General features: G+C 36.8%; 1 protein-coding gene and 1 pseudogene across 2 annotated transcripts; both read left to right on the top strand.

Annotated features, from left to right (window-relative positions):
* Nucleotides 1-6,866: 6,866 nt before the first annotated feature.
* Nucleotides 6,867-23,067, top strand: aktip (akt interacting protein). Of its 2 annotated transcripts, none has more exons than XM_028443146.1 (10): nt 6,867-7,001; nt 9,688-9,813; nt 15,598-15,806; nt 16,029-16,093; nt 17,055-17,155; nt 17,265-17,353; nt 19,515-19,613; nt 19,884-19,991; nt 21,731-21,791; nt 21,891-23,067. In XM_028443146.1, the coding sequence occupies exons 2-10, from the start codon at nt 9,766-9,768 to the stop codon at nt 21,996-21,998; spliced, it is 888 nt and encodes a 295-aa protein (XP_028298947.1). In that variant the 5' UTR covers nt 6,867-7,001; nt 9,688-9,765; the 3' UTR covers nt 21,999-23,067. The 2 variants fall into 2 exon arrangements, with proteins under 2 accessions (XP_028298947.1, XP_028298946.1); XM_028443145.1 differs by having other exon boundaries at nt 15,595-15,806.
* On the top strand, nt 18,817-18,934 carry LOC114461364 (uncharacterized; annotated as a pseudogene).
* Nucleotides 23,068-23,315: the final 248 nt, after the last annotated feature.

Below are 23,315 nucleotides of genomic sequence, written 5' to 3'. Positions count from 1 at the left end.
CCCAGTGAATGTTTGGGATTGTGATTTAAGAATTTGCTGCTGTGATGGACTGATGACGGGTGTCCGGGGTGTCCTTCCCCGCCCTGCGCTCTGTCTAAATAAGGCTGGCTTCAGTGACTTAAAACAGAACAAGCAAGCAGAAAAGATGGCTGTATGTTTGTGATGCAAATCCTTTTTAAATTGCTGTTGTTTGGTAAATCTAAGGTTGGTTTACCTCTATTATTGTAAGCAAACCTGCTGTCTCTCGCCCACAATATGTTTCCTATGGAAGCAGAGTCAGACATTTCCTCCAACACCTGGGCTTTACAGCTAAAGACATATCTGCATATTATAGTCCAAGCTGAGCTTTTTTGATCATTCCTGCTGCCAAGCAATATTTAGAAATGTAATTTCCAATCTGCTGTTCTTTTATTAGTTTGGGTGTTATTAAATGAGATTGCTTCTTCTTATTATAATATATTTCTTGGGGCCCTGTGAATGTGGCTAGGAGCTGATATTCAAATTCAATAACATGGCCTGTACTTAGTGCATGGCATTAATAAATGCCAACGTGTGATGCATATGAAGACGGGCTCAGCTTGGAAGTCACAGCGGGCAGTAATAAAACAGCGATGTTCATCAGAAGTAAGACATGCACACTGTGCGGCATTTGTGCTCATATTGTCAAAGAAACTCAGGTGACCTACATCCAGGGATTGGCGAGATGGGAGGCGGCTTTTTATGTTTTGCTGTTTTATATTAACTATAGTGGACAGACTGGTGTGAATCCAAACAGTGGGATTGACCTCTGAACCTATGTGTTGGACACTCCCAAAGCCTCCATTGGATTTAACTCAATATTATCGCTGCAGCTCCGGTTCTTTGCCGTGCTTTTGTTGCGGTGTCTCACCTCTTGGCCTCAGCAGGGTTAAAACTTCACGTCTGCTCTGTTTTATCTTCAGAATGCGACACTCTTCGTGCAAAGGTTGCAGCTTAGGAAGCTTAGCTGCAGCAGCAAGTGACCTTTACTTATATTATGAATATCTCTATTTCATCATTATTATAGAGTCAAAACTATGCATGTGATCAGCACAATGGATTTCTTTTTCATTAGTTAGGGAAAATGCCAGTCAGTGAATGGAGGGTGCAGTATGCCAGACAAGCACCCCCCACCCTTCACCCTCCCTTCACCTCCTCTAACTCCACTGGAGGGCTCTGACAATTGGAATTAATATGCCCAGCTTTCCCTCCATGATTGTTGACTCTGGTATTCCATGCAACTTTATCAGGGGTAACATTACTGAGAGCTTTGCCAAGAGCTTCTTCATCATGCTCACATCCGAGCCTGGCCAACACTTGTCACTGTCAATCACCAGCTGATAATACACACATGATTCTCTCATTTGGTTTAATAAAATCTCCAGGCTTATTTGAACTGCAGTCATTACAGCAAATAATTGCTGCATAGAGGTTTTAGCCTGGCCATAGCCTCAGGGATAAGGAAAGACTATATGAAGGATTTTGCTGATTTTTTTTTTTTTTTTTTAGACCTTTACTCCCAGATTGTTCATATTTTTAAAATGGATATTACATCTGAATCCAGATCTAGCTTTCTTTATTCAAACTAACATTGTTATGACGTATTATCTGGATATGCAGTCATCTGTTTTCCCTTTTTTTACAAGGTGCTGTCAGGACAGGCTTCACCAGGGACTGCCAATTGTAATCTTTAACTGTCATTTAAACCATATTGTAGATCTGGTTCAGTGGGATTAAAATTCTCAGAAGATATGGACCGACAGAGGGAAGCATATTTCATCTTAAATTTGAATTTCACAGCTGGCTTAAGAGGAATAGAAGAAAATTTCTATATAAATCTTTCAGACAGAAACAATCAAGGACTATCCCATCAGACCAGTGATCTGCTTGGCAGACACACAAAAACATGCTTCCTATTCAAACACACTCTCTATATCTGATGTGGTACAACTAATTTAGAATAATGCAGCACCAACTCAACCATAAAAAAATACGTGAGGCTAATTAAAGTGTGGGCTTTTGAATAACACATGGAAATGCAAAATATGCAACAAATTAAATTAAATATGTATATTTATTTAGATCAAATGCCTCAATCTATTGTTTTCATTGTTTAACATCAAAAAATTAAGATATATATATATATATATATATATATATATATATATATATATATATATATATATATATATATATATATATATGTATATATATATGTAAAGGGTGTATCGGGGTGAACAATGTAGGAGGTTTTCTTAGTATAATAATATAAATACATATATATATATATATATATATTACTACTTTCTTTCTGGCTGCCTTCTACTCTTAAACATGTTAATAAATGATTCCTTACCCCTTGAGCACCGAAAGAATATCTGTAATATTACGTGAATATCTGTAAAAGTCACGTTTTTCTATTAGCTCTGTCTGCTAGCATAGCATCTCTTCTTCACTGCTAGAATATCTGCATGCCAACCGACCACTGGTTTACCAGCGCCCTCTGCGGGTCCAAACAAATATGTGATGTAAATCAGTGAAATTACTGTTTTTTTTTTTTTCTTTTAAAAAGAAAAAGAACTATTATGCAGTTTTGCATTGTTTACTATAGAACCAGAATTTAAATTAATAGGCTTCTTCTTCATTTGTATTATTCCTTTATTTATTTCATTCAAGATTTATTTTTAGTTAAATTGCATTTTGAATAGTTTATCAAGGGATTCTTTTGACAATGAAAAATAAAAGAAAAATAATACAGTATTTTTTTCCCCAAAAAAATAAAATAATATTTTTCAGTCATCATTTGCCTACAGTCCCATTTTCTAAAATACATCGTGAGAGAATCGTATTGTGACCCCAGTATCGTGAATCGAATCGTATCGGGAGTTGAGTGAATCGTTACATCCCTAGTCAATGACCAACTATTTGGAATGTAACAGTGATTCTCAGAGATTGTGGCCTTCACTTTATTTGTCTTTTTTTTTTTTTTTTTTTTTTTACTTTGTCTGCATATACTATCTAAGATCAACAGTACATGTCATGCAATCTTTTTGAGAAAGCTGTGCATGCGTTATTCTTGCAAATAAACAAACACATTTATTACTTAACTCTGATTATTACCAGCCCTCCCTAAGAAAGGTTAAGATAAATTTTATTAGAGGGCGAATATAAAAAGAGCTTGCAGTGTTACACCCGGGTGAGGGGAGAACGGAACAGGGAAAAGGGAGTTAGGGTGGGACTTTTGAAAGAGTGATTGATGCCAAGCTATCTTGGTTGTGTGAAGCTACTGTTGTGCATATTGTGTTGTGGGATGCAATCTACTCAACCATTCTGGTGACAAAATGGAGAGATTAAAAATGGTGACGCAACACCCTGCTTAAGTAAAATAATAATAATGGTGGCCGTGAACAGAGGGAGAGGGTTAGTGCTTACACCTAGAACTGATTGTCAGGATCAGCATACACATAGTGAATATTCCAAAGGGCTACCAGTTTAAAAAGCACTACATTTTCACTTTGAGTATTAATTTAATTTATGCAATTGTTTCATTTTTCATTAAGTTCCACAGAAAATCATAATGCTCCTATTTTACTAGCCACTAACATCTTTAAATAATAAAATATGTAACATGTTTCTACATGTAACCATTAATGTAATATTTTACGAATATCCACTATGCATCTTTTTTTTAAAGCATATGTTATCACAACCCATATCTCAAATGTGTGACACCTAAAAACATTTGTCACATTGTTTTAATAAAAAATAACGTAAAACAAACGTAGAACTCATAAAGTGCAGGAGTATGTAACTTTACTAAGGCACTGACTACATCTGTAATTTGCATTTATCTGTGTGGGATTTTAGATGGAGCTCATTGGTGACAAGAGTTCCAGAACAGTCCTGAGGGCAGCCTCACATGGTCCATGTGGGCTACCTGATGCCACGCTGGTGACCCCAGGCCTAAGACATGCCACTGTATTCACAACCAATGTGCGTGCAAAAGCATCTTTTGTGAACCTCGTTGCTAGAAGAAGAAGTTGCCCATCTCGACCCCCCACACACACACATCAGAGTAAGCCAAGGACACAACACACACCGTCATTGCCTTGAGAAATGTATGAGCTTTTCAGATTATCTCATAAAAATAAGGTACTTTTGACCTTGGTAGATACAAAATAACCCAGCAGCGCAACATTTTACAAAAACAATTTAAAAACAAAACTAAAATGTAAAGCAAATGAAGATGGTAATAAGGAATATAGTCCCAGTTACTCTTGTTTGGCTGTCATTTGATGAAAAACATGTTTTTAAAAATACAGAAAGCTACAAGATTACCTTTTCTTCTGAGTTTATCAACCTACTAAAAAAGCATACATTTTGCTGACTAACATTTTGATTATCTTTTTCATAGACTCAAGGCACCTAAAACGAGACATTAATTTACTCATACAAGCACGTTAGAGATTTTTGGATCGTAGGAGGAAATCTGCACACCACAGGGAGAACATACAAACTCCCAAAAAGATCCCAGGTCTCCAGGAATAACTTCCCAGACGATGAACCCATGGCCTTCTCACTGTAAAGTAGAAGTACTATCCACTATTTCACCATGTAAACAGTGTGCAGTGGAATAAAGAGAGAATTTAAATAATAAACACGCTTAGTGTCAAATTTTCCCGTATAAAATCCAATCCAGCGTGGCAGGTCACACATTCAATTAGGTAATCCAATCTCCACTCTTTAATTAGGTTCATTAGTGTATTTGTTTGACCAAACAAGGTCAAAATAAATTATTAGGTCAATGACAATGCTGAAAAAGAAAAAGGAACTAATTACTTAAACACTAATGTGGACCTTTGTCTGGGTCGTACAGTTCATTTCAATGTCAATGGAAGCAAAACAGACTTAAACTTCTTAGCCTCAAGGTTGTCTTGGATTTGTTTGTATCAAAACGTAATGGTGACCTTGCATTAGTCGTTTGCTCTATTAAAGTGGAGGGACACTAATTACCTTTGTCACTGAAGTGTACTTGAGACAACATACAATCAGATAACAATAATGGAGTCAATAATTTCTATTTACTCTAAAACGTGGACAATGTCATTTCTCCCAATTAGTCGAGTCACCCAAGCATTAAATTGGGTTTTTTTTCCTCTCTCTCTCACAAAGAAAAATAATTAAGGGTAATTGTTGAGAAATCAATCAATCAAATGGGTGAACTGGCAATTAGGCATGGTCAAAACTAAAAAAAAATGTGCGACACAGATGGTTTGTATGCATCTTAGACACAGAGGACTTCATTGACATTGAAGTAAAAGTACTGGAAAATGTGATTTCCATGTTTGTTTGAAATGCCCTCCTACACAATGAGTTAATTTAATCCAATTTGGTATTAAGGATAATGAATTACTTTTAATAACCATGCACAAGCCTCTGTACACTGGAAGGAATAGATTTCACACTGTGTTAACAGTTTATACAATTAGTGTTTTGTGTTTGTGTTTCCTATTGCTGATGCATTAACTATATATATATATATATATATATATATATATATATATACGATGATAGGTACGATGGTAGCTGGCCCTAAGCAGGCCAGACACCATCGTACACTGATAACAATTGCCAACTACAGATTCATGGACAAACACACACATGGAAACATCTGAATCCCAGACCGGTGTCATGTACTGACTGCGCATCGTACTGAGATTGTATATGTGCATATACTGTATGCTCATGCCTGCACATGTGCGCTACCAGAAAAGGGATTTTTGCTAAAAAAAAAATTATAATTCATTTTTGTTAATTTTTGTTTTCAAAGTGAATGGACACGTGTTTTATTTGTTTATTGAATTAGGTTAGGAATTAGGGTTAGGTTAGGGTTAGGTCAGTACGGAGGTAAACTCAGTACGTGACACAGGCCCTTTGACCAAATAAACCCTGTGTCCGCATCTGACCAGTAAACCGTACAATTGGACTCTGTCTGATTTCATTCAAAACTGCCACAACACTATATACTCCTTCCTTCTATTTGTTGGCCAAAGACAGAGGCTCTAAAATGATTAATTAATGTCACATTTTGATGTGGGATATACTTCAGCCTGAGTGAGCAAGCACAGCTGGTGAAATTATTTGGTTAAATGTTTTTACACTAAACAAGAAGACTCTAAAATGTATTTTAAATTTTATATATATATATATATATATATATATATATATATATATATATATATATATATATATATATATATATATATATATATATATATAATTGTTGGTATTTAAACTCTTTCTGAGTGACTGACAGAAAACTGCATTTTTGAGTTTAAAAATATAAATTTACAAGCCAAAAGGGCACACTATACAAAGATAGAGAGAGAGGACAAGCAAAAAACATACATACACAATTAAAAGAAAAAAACTTTTTTTTTTTTTTTTTTTTTTGTATGAATAAGCGACAAAGTCTTGATACAGTCTTTAAATTCACACAGAAAGCTTACACAAAGGGGAGAATATTTGTTGAATTTACACTGTGTATATATGTATGTATAAAATGAACAGGTGTACGATTAAATCAACTTCGTTTTTCTTATGTTCAAAGTACTACATAATAATACATTTACAATTAAATTGTAGATGATTAATTCGGCGCTGTTAGTGATTTTGACAGAAAGCTGCCCCAGCCCTTTCTCTTTAAACAGTGACGCGTTCACTTGTCAAATGACAGGGAATCTGGCCAATCGTGGATGTGAAGTCGTCCTCCATTGACGAATAGAAATGTATGTTTTTAATCATGGACCACCCCTTTCATTTTAGATTGACCTCCGCTTCCTGTTTGTCATTTTTTTTAGCTAGTCAACATTAGCTGCCTGGCTGTTCACGATGACAGCTAAAAACAGGAACATTTACTGAGTGTCTTTTGTTACATTTAAACAGTGAAACGCGTGAACGGTCAAACATCTTTAAATAACACGGTGAGTAGCATAACTGCAGCGGTGTGTCAACGCTGAAAGCAAAGTAACAAGTAAGCATTTAAAGCCGAATGTAGCTCTGAGTTTGAAGCCAATGCAGATGACGTGAAGTGAGTAAAGAATAACAGTAGTAATTACAAATGTGTAGACATAAAGTGGGCAAACTAAACTTGTGCTTTGGGTGTTTATTTAGCCGGTTTTTTAGCTGTCGCTAATATTTACGTTAGCATGTAGCCCTGGTTTATCGTGTGTTACCCGAGCACTCGGGGCTAATGACAGCTGTTATAAGGCTAGAATAAACCACAATGGTGATATGTATCAATGTCAACATATGTCATCATTTTCTATAAGACTCAGACCATTTACACAAGCTACGTAGCTGTTAAAAAGACATTACCACAGCTTTGTCTTGAATGTTGGAGCTTAGCACGATGCTAATGTATCTCAATCAGTTTGTGTGCATTTAAAGTTTAAAGCACATTAATTTCCCTGTCGGTTTTTTATGAGCACGTAACAATATCTGATATAAAATACAGACAGATTGTAATTTTTCCACAGTTTTAACCCAGTGGTGTTGAGCTGGGCTTTATAAAAAACTGAAATTTGGCAATACATTTAATTATATATTTGCATGTTATCACGCCAAATGCAATAATGGAAATATCTGACATACATAACAGGTGGATAGTTAACATTGAAGTAAGTAGTTTAATATTTTTAGATATTATTAAACAGCTGTCAGACTGGTTATTAAATATTCAAACATGATAAATTAACATTGTGGGATGTCTATAATCAGTCCGTGCCATTCAAAAAAAAAAAAAAAAGATCTTGCTTTTTTACAACACATTTTGAATATATTTCTCTCATTTAATGTAATTTTGTCTAATATTCTGTCACTTTGTTTTTGGAATTATTTTGTGCATTTACTTGTGGCCCCCAGTTGCCCGTTTTTGATTTAAGGCCCAAAAAAAAAAAAAAAAAAAAAAAAAAAATTCATTTTCTGAAATGGTTTGCTTTAATAGACATATATGGTGAGGCTTAATCTATTACAATATACATGCGCAGTAAGCTGAATTCCAGTAGTTCCATCACTGCCGGATTTGTGTCCTTCTAGCTATAGTTCTGTTAGTTTTATTTTAGCCCTAACCTTCACCCTGTCCCTATCTAACCCAAACCCGAACCCAAGAAATACCCAAAAATGTTTTATTTTTTCGTATATGTATTTTTACAGGTGGAATTTGCAGTGTTAAATATGTTAAAATTAAGAGAAAAAAAATGTCAGAACTTGGGATTCAAACCCACATCATAGGAAAAATCCTTGAGTGTAGCGCCTCGGCCATCCTAACACGGTGGTAACATGGGCACGTTACGCTTATGTAGAAAATGTCCGGCAGTGACGGAACTGCGCATGCGCACAGGAAGTGCCGGAACTATAGTCAGGTTTGTCTGAGGTTCGGGTCAGAAACTCTAGACACTTTGTTGAAACTAATACATTCAATGACTTGAATGTGTTACCTGTAAATATTAGGGACCCTCCAACATATGTCATTTAAAACCCAGCTCAGAAAATGGCTTTTAAGTAATCAGAACTGCAATCATGAGCCCTGATAGTCATGAGTTCTCTTGTATTTTATTTTATATTTATATTGAAATATGTATCGAAGTATTTATTGAATTTGAATTATACATTTTTAGTAAGGTTTTTATGCTATTTTAGAATGTGACATTTTGTTTTTAGGGAGACTTTTTACAGCTGTCCAGGGACAGGAGATGAAACAGCCATTCGCTTAATCTGTAAAGATGTACATTGTCCCTGTCAAATAAACAAGAAATAACCTCCAAATGCATTTACAGAGGCAATTTTAGTATCTTTTTATCATTCCAAAATTAAAAAATAATACTGTCAACAGTCCAAGAACAAAAATCAGTTTCCCCCATGTTTTTACTAATAAAATTTAACTCATTCACTTTTATTTGACCCTGTTCACCTGTAGTGTGACACCCTTCAGAAAAACAATGTGTGATGTCACTAAAGTGAGTATCAGCAGGAACATTGGTGCCTTCGTCGTTCAGAATGGGGCGATCATATGTGTCCCCTTCACTTTAATAGCCAGTTCAAGTTTCATTTCATTCTGTTGGCGGTGGCGTGGACTGTCCCATTGTCCCTTTGTGGTTCGTCTCTCTTTACATCTCTGCAGGCAATGTGACGTCACTGTGATTCTCATGAAGCATCTCCATTAAATATCTGTTGTTAGCTGATGCAGTTTATAACAGACTGTAGAAAAAAAAAATTACCTTTCAAGTAAAGTTGTTAATTCAGGAAATGTATTGAGTTGTTGAATTGAGACGTGCGGTACACAACTAGAACTACAATCCCCATGAAGCATTGCCCCAACAACGGGCAAGTACTTGTATAGGACATTAAACACATTTTTAGATGTGATATCAATGCAACTCCCTCATTTTTTTAATATTGAAATACAATCACATGTCACACTGTGCAACCCTGTATGTATATACCCATACATGTACGGTAAGTACAATTTTATTTTTGTTTTTTGAAAAGGAACTCATTTCTGTGTAATAAATATGAATTAAAAGGTTGGTTTTTTTGTATACATTGGTGGGGTTGTATAGAACTGCAACCGTAATGTCATGCATGTGTATTTGTTTTCTTTTTACTCAGTTGCGGATGGCCTGGGCAGCAGCTGTTTTGGGACCTTCATAAAAAAGAGGAACACTAATCTGAACCTCTGAATGAGTAATGAACCTGAACCCTTTCTGGAGTATGTCTGCCAATTCAAGTCGTAAGGTAAACCATGACACGCTACGTCACCTTTACACATCCATCTTTTAATTGATCTAACAGGATCAAGGGTAGCGATAGCTGATCCCACCTTATCTGTAGCACAAGATGGGATGATGCCTGGACATAAAAACACACATTAACTCAAATTCTATATATTTCAAGGCATATTTTGGCTGTGGAGAATTGAGAAAACATGCAATATCGAAGTCTGCAAAGACATTGGTGCAATTAGGCCCCAGTATAAAAACCAACAGTATGAGTTTACCCAGTTGTTTGGATGTACAATGTCAAAACACTCCAGACCAGAACTGTAATATAAGCCTTTTTTTTTTTTTTTAACATTGATTAATGCGTTTATCATAACTTTTAAAAGTTGAGTTATATATTTTTTTCCTTCAAAATTCAATTTTTTTAATAGTGTTTTGTTTTGCAGTCCTGCATTTAGTGCTGTAAAATGGAGAACATTTTGTAACAAGATATGGGATGATTTATATCCTGATAACAATATACATCCTGATATAGTATTTCTTCCTTAAAATGACATGAAATAAATGGAGAATTGCTATTCATTATATATATATTTATTATATATAAAAATGGTTTATATAACGTAAATAAATTGGTAACATGACCTTTTCCTATTTCTCAGAAACTTTGGGAATTCGAGACCGATTTTTGTGATTCTTACGGCCTCAAATGCCTGATTTTTGCATCAGCTTTTTCCAAATATTGTTTTCAAAAGTTGTTATCAATACAGAAAAGAGCAGCTTCACAACAATTTACAAAGATCAGTGTTTGCAAGTTTTTAAAATGCAAAAAATAAAAAAATGAATGGTACTTTTCCTTAAAGAATCTTCTCAATGAAGACTTATTTGTAGTGTTGTGTTCAAGACCGCACTATCCGAGACCAAGACTTGCCCGAGACCAGAATGCACCGAGACCAAGACAAGACCAAGACTTTCGGGAGCCGAGACCGAGTCAAGACCAAGACCGAGACAAGCCGAGACCAAGACCAAGACCATAAACATTTTTTTTTCAATTTAAAAAAATATATAAATAAATAAAATTATGGCAAGGTTCAACAGTTAAATAACATCTCTCTTTAATTTTAGTTTATTTTAAATACATTTGACGGACAAAAAAAAAGGTGCCTGCAAAAAATTAACTAAAATGTTAAAACTACTACTGCTACTGATAAATTCACAATTATTCTACATATTTGAAAACAAGATTTTTATGTCAGCTGAATGTACAGCAAGTGTTTAAAAGCATTTCTGCCAAGAAATAATGATTCTTGATTCTGATTCTTTCAGTTGTTCAGGTTTAACAGGTCACAGAGTTCACAAGATAATTTTTTAGTTTGAAAAAGCCTTTACACAGGCCATTTTTATTAATTCACTTAGTTGATATAGTTTAATTTGGTTACTGTAATATAACTAGGATATTCAATTAACAAAGGTTTCCAACTGTAGCTGTAAAAGTGAAACTATCTGAAATAAAACTACAAACAAGTTGTCAGCAGTGTAAAAAACAAAGAGCTACAGGTAGATGTGAAACTAAATAAAACAAACTCAAACCCTGGAAAAGTCATGTAACAAATTAATCAATAGTTATTGTTGAGAATTATTATTATTCTGGATACAGTGGAAACAGAAACAATAAAAAATAATTATATTGTGAACCGGTTTATATTGTCGGGAACATATTATATACATACATGTAATTGGAGTCTAAACACACACACAAAAACACCACTTTAAAAAGAAAATAGACTAAGACCTCTTTACAGTTATTTGAGTCATTCTGGGCTAGTGCAACTCTGCGGCGATGACGCACTGGTGACGACATAAACCAAGATGGCGGCGGCCCGGACTACAGCCGACATTATGTAATGGATATAATGAAAAGAGTGGATGGACAGATGCATAAACATGCAGACTTTCACACAGACACACACGGACTTATTAAACACACACGGACCTCAGTAAACACGGTAAACGGAACAGGCTTCACCGCTCGGCTGGCACTAGGACCCAGAAGCAGAGTAAGTGCGTCCCCTATCCAGCCTTCACAGGCTGTAATATCATCAGTTTATCATTTTACCAGTTGTTAGAGCTACTGTCTTTACCAGGGAGATAATATTTATTACTGGTGATTGTTTTCTGGAGTTTTACTGGGATTTTTACCGGTGATTAGTTCATATCTCCCTTGCGCTCTGCGGTCCAAACTGACACCGTCGTCACACACGTATGAGTGTGTCACACACGTCACTCAGTCACATTAAGGAAGGTTGTGGTCATTATACGGGGTGGATTAAATAATGAATAAAGGATTGTTTTATCCCGTTCTTCTCCGTGTTATTATCACATTATAAAAAAGTTTAAAAATAGCAGGAATTAGTGCTGGTCTCGAACGGTCTTGACGGAAAATCCCGAGTCCGAGACAAGACCGAGTCAAAATGCTTCAGAGACCAAGACAAGACCAAGACCTTTAAAATTTGGTCTCGAGACCAAGACCGGTCTTGACCACCACAACACTTCTTATTTGTGACTTTTGCTTCATACAGTGGGTTGCATAAGTATCCGCACCCCTTTAACTTTTCAACAATTTGCCACGCTATGGACTACAAACAGACCGTGGCTCAGGTGGTAGAGGGTCGTCTTCTGATCGAGAGGTTGGGGGTTCGATCCCAGTACCTGACTGTGTCGAAGTGTCCTTGGGCAAGACACTGAACCCTAAGTTGCTCCCAGTGGTCGACTAGCGCCTTGCATGGCAGTCCTGTCCCATTGGTGTGTGAATGTGAGAGTGATTGGGTGAATGAGCTGATATGTAAAGCGCTTTGGGACTGCTTCAGTGTGGTTATAAGGCGCTATATAAATCAAGTCCATTTACCATATACATACACTAAGTGACACACAATCGTGAAGTGAAATTAAATTTATTTTTAACTTTGAAAAAATAAAAATAAACAGAAAAGTGGGATGTGCAAAGGTATCGACCCCCCTTTCCTCTTAGTGGAACCAATTGCCTTGAGAAGTTGCATGATGATTTCTGAATGGCCACATGTTGACCTAATGACTAAATAGAGCCCATCTGTGTGTAATCTGATCTCAGTTCAAATACAATTGACCTGTGATGGACTCGGGTCTGTTAAGAGAACATTGGAGAGCAGACGGCATCATGAAGTCCAAGGGACACACCAGATAGGTCCGGGATAAAGTTGTGGAGGAGTATAAAGATGGGTTAGGTTATAAAAAGATTTCCAAAGCTTTGAAAATCTCTCAAAGTACCAGAAATGGAAAGAATATCACTGCGAACCTACCAAGACACGGCCGTCCTTCTAAACTTACCGACCGAACAAGGAGAGCACTGACTAGAGCTGCATCCAAAAAGCCTATGATGACACTGGATGAACTGCAGAGAGTAACAGCTCAGGTGGGGGAATCTCTCCACAAGTCAACTATTAGTCGTACACTGCACAAATCTGGCCTTTATGGAAGAGAGGCTAGAAGAAAGCCATTTTTATAAGAAAAACATAAGAAGTCCTGTTTGTTTGGACAAAAACCTGTTGGAGTCTGCAAAAGACTTGAAACTGGGTCAGAGGTTTCCCTTCCAGCAAGACAAAGACTCTAAACATAAAGCAACAATGGAATGGTTGAAAGCAAAAAATAGATATTAGATACTTTTGCACACCCCACTTTTCAGTTTTTTTTATTTTAAAAACATGTTCAAAATCATGTAATTCACTTCACGTGTGTCACTTAGTGTGTGTCTTTCACGTTAAATTTCAACTAAATATATCTGTTTGTGGTCCATAGCTTGCCAAAAGTTTAAAAAGTTAAAGAGGTGCGGATACTGATGCAACCCACTGTATACTGTCACGTGTTCTGATTTGTAAATTTGCGGAAATGCCACCAGGAGGTGAAAAAACTGCTATCGTTTTAACCGTACTTGTAGTGAATTTTACTTGCTCCATCAAAGATCATATATGATAGTAGAGGTTTGGTTAGGTTCCATTCTTTAAAAGTCCTTCTAGAGCAGAGGGAGATAAATTAACACTTCCATTTGTGAGACACGTTTGCAGCTATTTTGCTGGATATTCATATTGGCTGTAGTGACAGTTTGTAATCAGACTAAATGATGATTTCGGTGCTGTAAACTAGTATCTCCGGGTGACGTAAACATGCTACTGCTGAGTAGCAGTGTTGCTGTGAGTAGATTAGCCTGCTTTATCATATTTTAGCAACAGAGTGGGACCAAGACCACACACATTAAATTAGCGATGTAAACAATAGAGCATACATAGGCAACTGGCGGCCCGGGGGCCACATACGACCCTCGGTCTAATTTTGTGCGGCTCCCACCCAAAACAAAATTGTAATTCATGAAGATGGAAGTTATATGAAGCTCAACATAACACAGTAAAATGCACAATGTCAACAAAAGTACACAAAATGATAACAAAGATTCTAGTCTAAAAAACCACTTGAATACAAATTGACTACAAAAACAACAACATATACAAAAAAGGACTTCAAAGACACACAAAATGCCAAGGAAATTGCACAAAATTACAGAAAAATGACAAAAAGACAACACAAAAAATAACAAACACACGTAATGACTCCAAAAACACTCAAATCAATCGCACAGCATTATCTGGACCCACAAGGTCTTGTTCTCCTTGGAACCCTGAAATACTAGAAAAACTATTCAGGTTGAAGGTGTGATTACTGCTTGAAATTTTAATTATGAATTCAACAAAAAAAAAAAGCTGAGGATGTTTAAATGACGTCAGTATACCCATCCCCAGAATAGAGTTGGTCAACATTTTTGAGTCAGACCAGAGTGTTTTGCCAATTCACAGCTCATGTTGCAGGCGTAGCCCTGTTAAGGAATTGAAGATATTCAATACAAGTTGGAGTTGGTTTACTTCAGCATTGCAGAAAGGCCATTTTACGTGTAAGTGTGACCTCAGTATGTGTACAGTCTAGATATCTTTCGCATAGCACATGGATCATAGCCTACATTCTTGACAGACGTGTTGTCAGATGCCTTTGCTGTTCTAGTGTGACACATCCTGACACACTGCTTCTGTGCATTAATGCCAGCCTGCAGCTGCTCTTATTCTGAGCGCCACTGATCAGTTCAGGATAGGGGTATACCGATTGCACTTTTCTGGCTGATCACCGATCACAGATTTTTTTTTTTTTTTAAAGCCTGACCTGCTGATCCCAATTTTTTTTTTTTTTTTTATAACAAAACATACACCTTGATTGTTTCCATCTTATTCTATTGTAAAACATGGAACAATATTCATGAAACAGTATAAACTTGTTGTTTTAACTGCATATGAGGTAGTTATCTCAAATATAAATGAAAAGTTTAGAACATGTGGTGGCATCTTAAATGGGGAACGAAGTAGTGTTTTGTTTGCAGCTCTACCTTGACTTATTTTTCCGTTACACAAATTACGATTCTTTGCTCTTCTTTGCTCCCATCACCTGGTGGGCGGCTCCTGTCAGTTATCTCACAGCAGAAGGGGACAGAGTCTGATTTTATGACCAACTTCAAGACCTTTGCGTTGATAGAAAAGATTGGTGGAAAAGAAATCGGCCGGCCAATCAATGGGTACATCCTTAGTTCCCGAATTCGTCTATGTCCAGACACTTCCTGAATGGTTGCAAACTGAAGTTCCATCGCAGGACTGTTTGTTGAAAGTCATCTGGGAAAAGATTGTTTGTTTCTGTGTTAAAATGGTGTGTTTTTGTGTCTTCTCCAAAGCAGAGAGTTGACAATGAAGAACAGAGTGGGCATGGTGAACAGAGAGCCAGCCCTTCCCGGCTGCCCTTTGGCAAAAAGCAGCTGCCACCCATTCCTAAGACTGTAGCACCCATTACCAAACCAATGTCCACAGGGCCTCCCGTTCAGTCCACCAATGGCACGCACGCCTCATATGGCCCTTTCTACCTGGAGTACTCGCTACTGGCTGAGTTGTGAGTATGATCACACTATCGCTTTAGATGAACTGGAGACTCTTAGTTAGTTATGTCTGATTTGTTGGTAATTGTGGATTTACATCTGAAATGCATTAATAGATTATTATTTCTATTAAAACAAAACACAAGTGCAACTTATTATACACTGTGTGTGGTACAGTATAATGATATATTGATTTGAGTGTTTTTAAAAAAAAAAATTTCTTGTGTGACCAACAGCACCTTAGTGATTAAGCAGAAACTTCCAGGGATTTATGTCCAGCCATCCTACAAATCAGCACTAAGTAAGATGTACAAAAATGCCTCGTCCTGACATTATTACAAACATATGATAATTACAAATCTACACTTTTCAATTCATTGTTATAATTCCTGTACCCTTTTTTCTTTGGTTATTCTGTTTTATAATCAAATCAAAATGACAAATAAGCAGTGGTTATTTAGTTTTTCTGACTTAAAACCAAAACAGAAATACAGAAACCATAAAAACCAGAAGAGATATTAGAAATTAGAGCGAGAGCTTAAGCATATCACATTCAGTCAGAGCAAACAGTGTTACAGTCCAAATAGTATCCAAAAAAACTGGTGACTGACTATCGACTGTGAGGAACAATAGATGTCAGAACTTCTACCATTTGACACTTTGGCAAAAACAATTACAGCTTTTTTGAGGGCAGTAAAAAATAATTTTTTGCACATTATAATACTGCTAGCCACTAACAGCAGCCGTCAACACACACACAAGTTGATTACAAGAAACGAGAAACACCAGTAAATTAATTACACCACCTCTGGTTCCTTTAATTATATATCATGTGCATGTATAATGTAACATACATTTTTTGTTTTGATCCATTTGTGTATTAACGTTCATTTCAGTTCATCAGTAATGTGACTTATGCTTGCTGCTTTTTTGTCAGGGGTAAGTCTGCCCCCGTCTGTGGGTCCCCTCTGTGGGGTGAGATTAAATCATGAAGCTGAACATGAAGTATTAGAATATCACACAAACAGAACATGTAATTTTAAAACAGAAAAAATGCTGCTTGTCCGGTTTTTGATTTTTCTCTGATTGTGTTAAGGTTTCAAGTCGGTAAAACAAAATGACCACACCATTTTCTATTTAGATTTGGTTTTAAAACAGAATAACCACAGAATGAGGGTACACAAATTGTTATAGTTATCTGCTTTGTGTGAATTTCAATTGGTTTTAATGAAATAGAGAACTCTAAATGTTTCTCTTTTCAGTGTGGTTTGGCGTCATATTCATCAGACACGGCTTGTACCAAGACGGCGTCTTCAAGTTCACTGTGTATATTCCTGATAACTATCCAGACGGAGACTGTCCTGTAAGTTGTGGAGGCGAGGCAAATATAAACCCTTTGAACATTTCAACTTTAGAAAGTTGCATGTGTGTTAACCCAACCCTTTAAATGTGTCCCTTTCATTACATTTCAGAAGTTAGTGTTCGACATCCCAGTCTTTCATCCGCTTGTTGACCCTGTGACTGGAGAGCTTGATGTCAGAAGAGCTTTTGCTAAATGGAGGTATCTTGACTGCTTTTTTAATATTCTAATGCTTTAATAAGCCACTATTGTTAATTTACACTAAATTGTCTTAGGTGTGGCTGTTTCAATTCTGTAAATATAGCAACATTTTAAAGGTCCAGTATTATGCTATTTTTCACCCAACTCCATTTGTTCTAAGAATCCCAGCAACATAGTATGAGGTTTATTTTCCCAAACTCGCCTGTTTTCCAGAATTTCAGCCCTCACTTTCATGACACTTCTAAAACTAGTCTGTTTTGAGGCCTTCATGCATATGCATGAGTGGGCGTTTCTGTAGATGCTTACTTCATGCCACAGCTGATCACCATAAAGATTTTGTTTTCTATCCACAAACTCTTGTTGTTGTTTTCAGCAACAAAAAAAATGCACATTACAGTAAAACTCATGGCTATTTAAGTGGCTATTGTGATTGGGAGTCAGACAAATACTGTTCCAGGATGTGTTTATCATATCAGCAGCAGCGGAGTCAGTCAGCTGTTTCAGCTATTTCAAACACTCACCGGAACTGCTACGTTGCTTTCTTGCCATCCTCATCTCAACTGGTTACAGGAATAGTCCATTCAAAGTGACAGTCTACAGTTTTGTCACAAACACGTCAGATCCTGTCAAAGGAGATACGAGGCGATATAACGGGTACTAAAAATGGAACTGATTATAACTGCTCCCTGGGTGCTACACAGTGGCTGCCCACTGCTCCTCAGGGAGGGGTTAAATGCAGAGAGCACATTTTGTGTATGTAGTTTTACATACTGTATATGACAATAAAGTATAATATATATTCTGTATTAACCCACAGTGTTTGTTTTAGCTGTGTGGTGGTTTGAGAGGGAGGAGCTCACTTTCTTATAGGGTAGGGGGAGCCAGGAATATCAGGAAGAAGAGTTTCCGCTAGGTGACGTTACTACGCGAGAAAAATCCAACTCGCCCGTTTGGAGCTGACTTTTTACAAAATGTGGAATAACGAGAAAGGGAGGAAACAGAACTTTTTCAACTTCGGCCCTCTGAATGAGGAATGTATATCACTGTAGCACAACTATTATAAAGTGATTTTTTTTTTTTTCATAATACTGGCCCATTAATGCTGAATTTAAAGAGAAGAAAGAATGTAGACTTTTTTTTCTTCTTCTTCTTCTTTGGCCCCTTTGCTCCTAATGCATTATGACACCAAGTTCACTGCATCTGCCTCATTTGACTAAACTACCACAGACTGGGAGCATTGACGCTTGCGGGTGCAGTCATTGGTCCACTGTCCTGTACACATGTACCACAGAGATCCATGCCTGAGGGCATTGCCTTCTGCTACCAGGCTAATGTTAGGCCATTTCAGCCCTAAGGAAAGAAGAGTATCTGTGTGATAGCAAAAACTTTAAACTCCAGCAATAAGAGCTCAACAGGGCTATGTAGAATCCTTTATATGTGTGACAAGACTTATTAAGTTGGCCTCATGTGGCCATACCAGCCTGTCATTGCCTGATCTCATTAGCTCTCAGAAGCTAAGCAGGCCTGGGCCTGGTTAGTAGTTGAATAGGAGACCACTGAGAATTCCAGGTGCCACAGTGGGGGACAGTTGCTCCAGTGGTATCTGTCATTGTGCCTTTAGGCAAGACACTTCACCCACATTGCCCAGTATGAATGTAGTGTGAGAATAAGTGCTGGTGGTGGTCGGAAGGGCCGATGGCGCACTATGGCAGCCTCGCTTCTGTCAGTCTGCCCCAGGGCAGCGGTGGCTAAAATAGTAGCTTACCACCACTGTGTGTGAAAGAATAATGCATGTAGAGCGCTTTGAGTGTCCATAATAAGAGCTATATAAAATCCAATTTATTATTATTATTATTGTTGATTGATTGTCTTTATTTCAAACATGTAAAATGATAAAAGAACAACAGTTTTGGAAATAAAAACATTATGAATTACAACATTAGGAATAGACCTTTGATATGATTCACCCAACACTTAAACTTCTCAACTTACATGTGCGAAAAGGAGTAGGAGAAAATATAAATGTATTTAATCCTAGCCCTTTAATCACTACCCGTTGCTTTTTTATTTTCTTATTATTATTTTTAAGATGGCAACTTTAAGGAACCCAACTGTTGAGGAAGTAATGCCAAAATGTGTTTATAAAATCTTACTTCCTCAGACGAAATCACAACCACATCTGGCAAGTCCTGATGTACGCTCGGACAGTCTTTTACAAGATTAACACCACTGACCCTCTGAACCCAGAGGCTGCTGTATTGTAAGTTCCTTTTCTACTGAACCCTCTGACATCCATGTTTACTCTGACATGCTGTTCCTATTTTTTATCATTTTAATGATGGCTGACTTTTTTCAATTATTAGATTTGGATGCAGAAACGAAAGGATGTAAATGTAGACTTCGTAATTTCATAATAGCAATGGCCTGAACGCAGTGTACCAGAGGAGGGAGGGTTTTGTCAATGCTTTGTAATTAAGGAAAATGTCTTAAACTGCATTTATATTCCCCTTTTTTTTCTTTTCTTACACAGATATGAAAAGGATGTGCAGTTGTTCAAAAGCAAAGTGGTGGACAGTGTGAAACTATGCAACAGTCATCTGTTTGACCAGCCCAAGATCGATGATCCCTACGCAATAAGGTTAGCACACACTGTCCTCTGCATCTGTGGTTCTCAACCTTTTCAGCCCACGACCCCCATTGTACCAATGGAGGTCGTGGGCTGTGTTCTCTGGTTGAACACAGACATGAACATTGAAGAACAGTCATGTGGAGATGGGGCCATCTATAAGGGGGAATAAAGGGGAGAGCTTTTTGGGTTCCATCCATAATGTCAGCAAAATTATGGTCCATTGTTCTATGAATCTGTAATAACCACATTTATTCATTCATTATTGATCCAGGAACCTTACCATCATTTGAACCATAGCATATAGTCATCTTAAAGATGGAAATCATTGTTTTAATCAGAAATAAAATAGGTTAAACGTAGGGATGTAACGATTAATCGTAAGGCAGTTAAAAATCGTTCATAGGTATCACGGTTGATATCCATTTTCTGAAAATTGAATCGCAGTACTTTTTTTAACCAGCAGAGGGCGCTATCCAGTAGTGTTAATAAATGATTCATTACCCCTTTAGCACCGAAAGAATATCTGTAATATTACTTGAATATCTGTAAAAGTCACGTTTTTCTATGAGCTCTGTCTGCTAGCATAGCTTCTCTTCTTCACTGCAAGATATCTGCATGCCAACCGACCACTGTTACCAGCGCCCTCTGCTGGTCCAAACAAATATGACGTAAATCAGTGCAATCACGGTTTTTTTTTTTTTTTAAGTCCAATTGTTAAGGCACAAAATACATTTTCAGTTGCACTTTTAAAAGAAAAAGAACTATTATGCAGTTTTGCATTGTTTATTATAGAACCAGAATTTAAATGAATAGGCTTCATTTTCATTTGTATTATTCCTTTATTTCATTCAAGATTTATTTTGAGTTAAATTGCATTGTTTTGAATAGTTTATCAAGGAATTCTTTTGACAATGAAAAATAAAAGGAAAATAATACAGTATTTTTGTCTACAGTCCCATTTTGTAAAATAAATCGTGAGAGAATCGTATCGTGAACCCAGTATCGTGAATCGAATCGTATCGGGAGTTGAGTGAATCGTTACATCCCTAGTTAAAAGTGACCAAAAATATTGAAATTTGATGGAGAAGTGTCAGAAATGTGAGTAATGTAACAAAAATGCATTAAAAGGACCAAAAATAGTGGATAAGGTGGTCAAATGGGATTTTAAAAACTGCAGAAATGGGTTAAATGATGCGCATTAGTGTGCAAAAACTGACAGAAAAAGTGGTAAAAAGGGTTCAGTGTGTCAATATTGGCTTAAAAGTGGTAGAAATGGGGGAGGGGTGGGTGGGGTCATTTAAAAAGTAGGAACAGTTACTTTAAACTTGCAAATAATGGACGACAAATAGTGCATGTGGTTAAATTGGCAAAAATTAAGCATGAAAGAGGTTAAGTGATAATTATGGGTCAAACAATGTGACATTAGGTGGAAAAAGTGGTGGAAATTGTTTATAGGTGCCGAAAGTAGAAAAAAATGTGCAGAAAAAAACATTGAAATGTGATGGAGAAGTGGCAGAAATGGGAGTAATGTAGCAAAAATGCATTAAAAGGAGCAAAAATAAAGCAAAAAGTGATGAAAATAGGTTAAAATGTGGCAAGTTTGGTGTAGTTGCAGAAAAAAGGTGAAAACAAGCAAAAGTGGGCTCAAATTGTTGAAAGGTATCTGGCAACCCCCAAGGTTGAGAACCACTGCTCTTCATGGTACATGGTCACAGGCTGCTCTCTCACCCCTCATGCACTACTTTCAGTTTCTCTCCGTGGAACCCAGCTGTGCACGAGGAAGCTAAAGAGAGGATGTTTGCATTCAAGGTATGAGACCGTGCAGTCAATTGCTGCCTTAATGCTTCCTTTGAACCTTGTAAGCACGTGATTGGTTGAGCTGCTCCTGTTGTGTAACTGTTGTCATAGAGACGGCCTGAGGATCACCATAAGGGAACGCAGGTGTCCGGGTTGTCCTGGGTGAAGCCTGGATCCACTCAGCCCTTCAGTAAAGACGACAATCCTCCACAGAGCTGAGTTTGCACTTTTCCCTCTGACAGCCACTAGAGGGAGCCACAGCCACACCATTAATGCTGTGGATCAAAGATGGATCCAAGCAATGGTTGAGGGAACTTTGTCTTCTCTCCACATTATTGCTCAGCTTTAAAAGTTTTTGTGTTGGTTTCACTTCAAACAGCTTTAGAATACTAAACTACTTTTGTACCATATGTAGATCAACGACAACAAATGGATGTCTCTGCAATGTATTTCAGGATGGGACGCAAATACTGTGCATCCTTATTTTTACCTTTCCTCACATGACTCTTCCGTTATAGTGCACAGGATGTCTGACTTACCTGGGTTAAATAGTTGGACACAAATTCCTATCATTCATTTTACCTCTGCCAAGCATTTAATGTTATCATACTGGACATTGATTTAATTCTCACAGCAGAGGAGGTGGGTGTGGTTTTTAAAATGAGTACGCTTTGGGGTTTTATTTTGGTTGGTTTTGAATCCTTCTGAATGTTTCATTTATCTATGGTTTCATTGTGTAAATAATCATCCAAAGGTCTGACTTTTAATAAGCATGTCTATATTGATACCTAAGCAGTTTCTTTCTCCTTTGGTCTTACTGTAATTTAAATTCCAGATCTTGAACAAAGTTGCTACTAGATTGCTAACGTTCTTTTATTTTCATATACTCGTGGACATTTAGGCTTTAACTGAGATATGAAATTGATGTTTAGCCCTATTTTAATTTACTTTAATCTAAATGTCTGTTTTTACATCTGACCAAATTTCAAAGTTGTTTCGTCCTGTAAGATGTGCAAAAATTGCCTGAAAATGAAAGAATTTCACTTAGAATTGATAAAATTAGATTACTGAATTTAATTGTAAAGAGTTTCTATCTAAATAAATTGTGATTGACAGTCCAGATGTTACAAAATAACATTCTGAAATTGCTTTAATTCTAATGTTTAATTCTAATTCACTTTTGTTCTGTACTGGAACAGTTTTTATTTCTGCTGCATAGACGACGCAGGAATGAGATGCATTTTGCTGAAATCAATAAAACATATTTAATAAATGAAAGTATACTTTTTCTGTCCAAGTGTGAGTGTTGTAGTTTGATTCCGCCAAAGGAAGGGGCTTTTATTTTCCAAAGAAAACGCTCAGTGCACACTTGTTTGCAGATTAGTAAAGTAGAGTATCTTTATTTAGTCCTCTGTGGGGAAATGTATTGTCATGGCAGCTCACATCAGATAAAGTACAATATTTTAAAAAAAGACAACTCAGAAAACCCAAAAAACACCCGAAAAATAGTGCAATGAAGGTCAAATAAACAATACA

The sequence above is a fragment of the Gouania willdenowi genome, chromosome 3, assembly GCF_900634775.1.
Source record: "Gouania willdenowi chromosome 3, fGouWil2.1, whole genome shotgun sequence".
NCBI lineage: Eukaryota > Metazoa > Chordata > Actinopteri > Blenniiformes > Gobiesocidae > Gouania > Gouania willdenowi.
Note: the sequence above shows the minus strand (reverse complement) of the source record. Positions and strands in the feature narration are given on the sequence as shown.